This window comes from Fulvia fulva, chromosome 1, assembly GCF_020509005.1.
Source record: "Fulvia fulva chromosome 1, complete sequence".
NCBI lineage: Eukaryota > Fungi > Ascomycota > Dothideomycetes > Mycosphaerellales > Mycosphaerellaceae > Fulvia > Fulvia fulva.
In genome coordinates this window covers 6,896,391-6,900,841 of record NC_063012.1, presented here as the reverse complement: position 1 = coordinate 6,900,841, position 4,451 = coordinate 6,896,391, and the positions used below count along the sequence as shown (strand labels likewise).

Here is a 4,451-nt window from a genome sequence, read left to right as displayed (position 1 = left end):
TAAACTCGCGTATCGACGAGAGTATAGAGCCCTACTATAGTATAGGTATACTATCTATAACGTGCTTTACTACCGAGCGGGCTATACTACCGAGCGGGCTATACTACCGAGCGGGCTATACTACCGAGCGGGCTACTTTTGCTAAGGACTATACCACTTCTATAGATATAGCTATATAACCACTATTATAGCGTATATTGTCTTGAAACGAGGCCAAACTGACCTTAGCTGTCTAGGCTACGAAACTCGACGCAATAATTACGAATCGACTTACTATAAAGGTATACGACGCGTCTCGAACTATACTAGGGTATCGATTGAATAGACGACCTCCTCGGGGTGACTACGAGCCTAATTTAAAGAAGCTTATAGAGCTAGAAGAGAGGGTAATACTTGAGTATATACTCGAGCTAGGTCTTAGAGGTTTCCCGCTATTAAAGGCTAGTATACGAGTTATAGCCGTTTTATTACTATAAGAGAAGGGTCTTAAGCCCGCTAGTCTCAATTAGATAGATAGGTTTATTAGGCGGTATCGTAAGCTAAAGTTTCGTATAACACGTAGATACGATCGTTAGCGAGCCCTAATAGAAGATCTAGACGTTATCGAGAAGTAGTTCTTACTTATACGTAATATGAAGGAGAAGTATAGTATCCTTAACTAGGACACCTATAACTTCGACGAGACAGGGTTTATAATAGGTAGTATTATATCTTAGAGCGTCGTTACGGGTTTAGAAAGGCGTAGTAGAAAGAGGAAGATCGTTTAATAAGGCAATAGAGAGGTAGTATAGAGATAGCGTATTAGATAGCTCTTATACGAAGCGAGATTAGTAAGCTACGTAAGTCTAACGAGGCCCTTATATAGCGGAAAGCACGAAAGCGTAAGTACATTCAGTCTAGAGGGTCTCTAACCTTCGATAAGGCGTCGTAATTAATACCTCTAGAGGATACTAGGAGGTAGGAAGTAAGTAGAGAGTCGCTAGATAGTGTTCGGCTAGTACTAAGGCTACGACGCTATAAGCGATATAGCGAGTCGGGGCATAACGTACGTACCTATTAAGTAGACTCGCTAGATAGCGAAGAATCTAAAGAGGAATTGTCCTCCTAGTAACGCTTCTAGAGGATGTCGTCGTGTTAAGATACCGTCGTAATTAAAGTAGAAGTAGTATAGTTCTTAGTAAAAGTGGCCCGCTCGGTAGTGTAGTCCGCTCGGTAGTAAAGTACGTTAGCCGTAATACTAATCTACTTCTCTAGCGAGATAAGGCTATTAATATTAACTATTCCGTCTATCTCTTATATCGTGACTACGCGTATTATAGGTATTATAATAGAAGCGATATTAATAGTAAAGTTAGGTATAGAGGGCGTAAAGTCAAGCTTAGGAGCTTAGTAAATATATCTGAAAATACGATACGGCGGCGACGGTAATAGTAAGGTAATAATACGATAGAATAAAGCGGTAAGGTACTATTAATAATAGGTAGCTACTAAGGAAGTAGCTACTAAAGACAAGGTGGCTATTGAAGATAATAACACCAATTTAAGTGGCCATTGAAGAGAAAGTTCGGAGCTGGACATGTGTGTACGGCAACTCGTGCCGTGTGTACGAGGAAGCCGCTGGGTCGTCCGCCAAGCGCAGCCGGATTGTGCCATCCGCAAGGACGAAGTTGCAGCTACATGTACTACAGCAGCCTGCCAAAGGCATGAAGCTCTCCGCGGGTGCTATCACATCGTGAGGCAGCGCGAATCCACGATACTGTCGAATGGTCATGTGAACACATGGTGAAAGCTGTTAGAAGCAAGAATGCAAACAGTGCTCATATTGATTAGGTATTATGTAGTTTGGAGTATTGTTCTGTGAGGCTGTGACGTAACCATAGTGTGCTATCATCCATATCATAAGTTTCCATGCAAACCAAGTATCCCAGCATTAGACCTTGTCCTGGGTAGCAATGCCGTGGCCCGGTCCAGCAGTGGTCTGTTGGGCTTCCGCAGCGACGGGAGCAGCGGCTGTGCCGGTCGTGCCAGTCGTTTGGGTGGTTGGGCTGGCAAGTTCGTCCGTGCCAACAGATGAGCTGTTCGCGACGGCTGGCGAGCTTGGGGCACTGGTCTCTGGCAACTCGTTCGTGGTCTGGCCGGCGACACTGGAGATGACCTTGTGCCACTGCTGAGCATCCGAAGCGGTGTGAGCCTGGAAGGCGAACTCGTGCGATCTTGCCATCTTGTTGGCTATGCTTGAGCCGCTTGCGTCTTTGCCGCGCACGTTGAACTTGACGCCGTCAACGGCACCAATGAGACAGTCTGGCAAATACAGACTGTTTTCTGGAGTTGGATCCTTGGCAAAATCATCGTCCGTCTTGAACTCGTGCAGGTATTTGGATGGTGTCACAACGTAGAAACCAGTATCGTACTTCTTCAGGAGGCCGCTCTTTCGCTGCAAGGATCCTGCGATAAGAGGTTTGGTTGCGCTGTGATCCTGGTTTGCAAAGCCAATGTTTTCGACGGTACGCTTCGAACCGCTAGGGTCGATAAGTACACTGGCGTTCCTCTGCACAAAACCATTCCACTCGAAGTCTGGTGGAATACGCTGGGCCTTCTACATATTAGCTTGGTTGTAGAACACAAGATTTAGGCGAACTTACATTTCCGACCATGTCGCCGTACATGGTACGTGTTTGCTCGGCCTGGTGAGCTGCAACTTGATTGAACTGTGAGACACCGTTCTGAATCGTCTGGATGATGTGTGCTTCAAACTGCGAGAAGGAATTCTGCACAGCAATCATGTCGTCACGGTTGTTGTTCTCGTCCTGCACCTGCTTGTTGAGTCGGTGGTAGACCTGACGTTGGAGGATGTATGGGTCGTTATCAGCCTTGACATGCCCACCATGAGCGTCGAAGGCGGCGGTATGTTGTCCGAGCAGCTCGATATGCTTCTGAGACGTATTACGTGACTTGTCGACTGCCTTCGCACCCTTACCCGCGCCTTTCGTGAGCTCCTTGGTCTTGTTTTTGATTTCGGTGTGCAGTCGTTCGAAGATGGGTAGAACAGAGCCCTTGAGAGCCTTGGCCGTCTCAGCATTGCTGTTGTGCAGCCCTTGCGTGTTGGAACGCATGTTGTCGAAGAGACCTGCAATGCCGCCGAGGTTTTGGTCAAAGTGGTGTCCCTCCTTGAGCGGATTGCTCACGGTCTTCAGCACCTTCTCGTAGTCTTTTGAGCTGGACTGGTACATCTTCTGTGTCGCTTCGACGTAGTCTTCGAGGTAGGCAACGGCATGCTTCCAGCCGGACAGCCGCTCATGGAAGAGCTTAGAGACTTCAGAGGAGTCTTCATCGGGGACCGCATCGTCGGTAGAGTTGGTCGCTGATCGCGTTGGGAGAGTGGAAGCTGGCGAAGGGCCGGCAGACTGTGGAGATGCCATTATGTGCTTGTATCAGATGTCGTTTTGCTGCTGCGATGTCAGAATGTTTGTGGGTCGGTGTGCACTGGCACAACGATGTCAGTTCTCGCCTGCCGGGGGGTCTCACGGTTTCTCTTCTGCAATGTGGCTTGGAGGGAGAAGGTCGAGGTTTGAGGGATGCAGCTGAGGGTGGGTGGGCACGTTCAATATATGCTTGATGTTTTCTCCCTACGGAAGAAGTTCTTTCCAAGCTTCTGCTCAATGGCACGTCATAAGTTTTCCGAGCATGCATTGTGGCTGTGCATGAACCTTGCTAGACATGGGTCCAGCCCTGGCGATCTGAGAGCTACGGATCTACACGGGGATGGTAGTTGCGGAGAACATGAAGGCCGTCACCACAGTATTTTTATTGCACAGCACAAGAGCGAGCTGTGTGAATGTTCAATTGCGAATCTGCATAGGATGTGTGGTACACCAACAATGGCTGCGAAAACATCTTGTGCTCGGCGTTAGCCTATGGCTCCTGCAGAGCAACCGAAGACTTGTTTGTATACAACTGACCACTCATAGCAAACTCGATCCAGGAAGTCTTCGCGTGGCAGCTCGAATCGTAGTGTCTGTCCATAGCGCGGATCGTGGCTAGACTTCCTGCATTGTAGCTTCTATATGACACGGCAACAGTATGTCGTAGTCGTTAGACGCTCTTAGTATCAACTTCATATTAAGGTCTATATATTACGCTATGGTATTGCTAAGCCTAGAGATCTTATCGATTAGCTTACCGGTTATTAACGTATTCTTGACCTTATTAAGGTATCTTATTTCTACTATACTATTAATAGGAGGTATTATTTACTATAGAGTCCTGAGAAGCCCTATACCGGTATTCTAAGCTCTTTATTTACCTTAATCCCTATCTATCTTATTATTAATACGTTTCTTACTAATTATATCGCTAGCTTCTTACTTTCTAAACTGATATAGAGATATAGTAAGCGTAGGTATAAAACCTAATATTAAGAACTATCTATATTAAAGCTAAGATCTAAGAGG

The 4,451-nt window shown here is 46.6% G+C and overlaps 1 protein-coding gene across 1 annotated transcript; it reads right to left on the bottom strand.

Moving 5' to 3' along the window:
- Positions 1-1,930: 1,930 nt before the first annotated feature.
- On the bottom strand, positions 1,931-3,419 carry CLAFUR5_01292 (Cytoskeletal signaling protein slm1; the record flags this gene model as incomplete). Its single annotated transcript, XM_047900440.1, has 2 exons — positions 1,931-2,596; positions 2,643-3,419. 2 exons carry the CDS (start codon positions 3,417-3,419, stop codon positions 1,931-1,933), a joined length of 1,443 nt encoding a protein of 480 aa, XP_047755416.1.
- Positions 3,420-4,451: the final 1,032 nt, after the last annotated feature.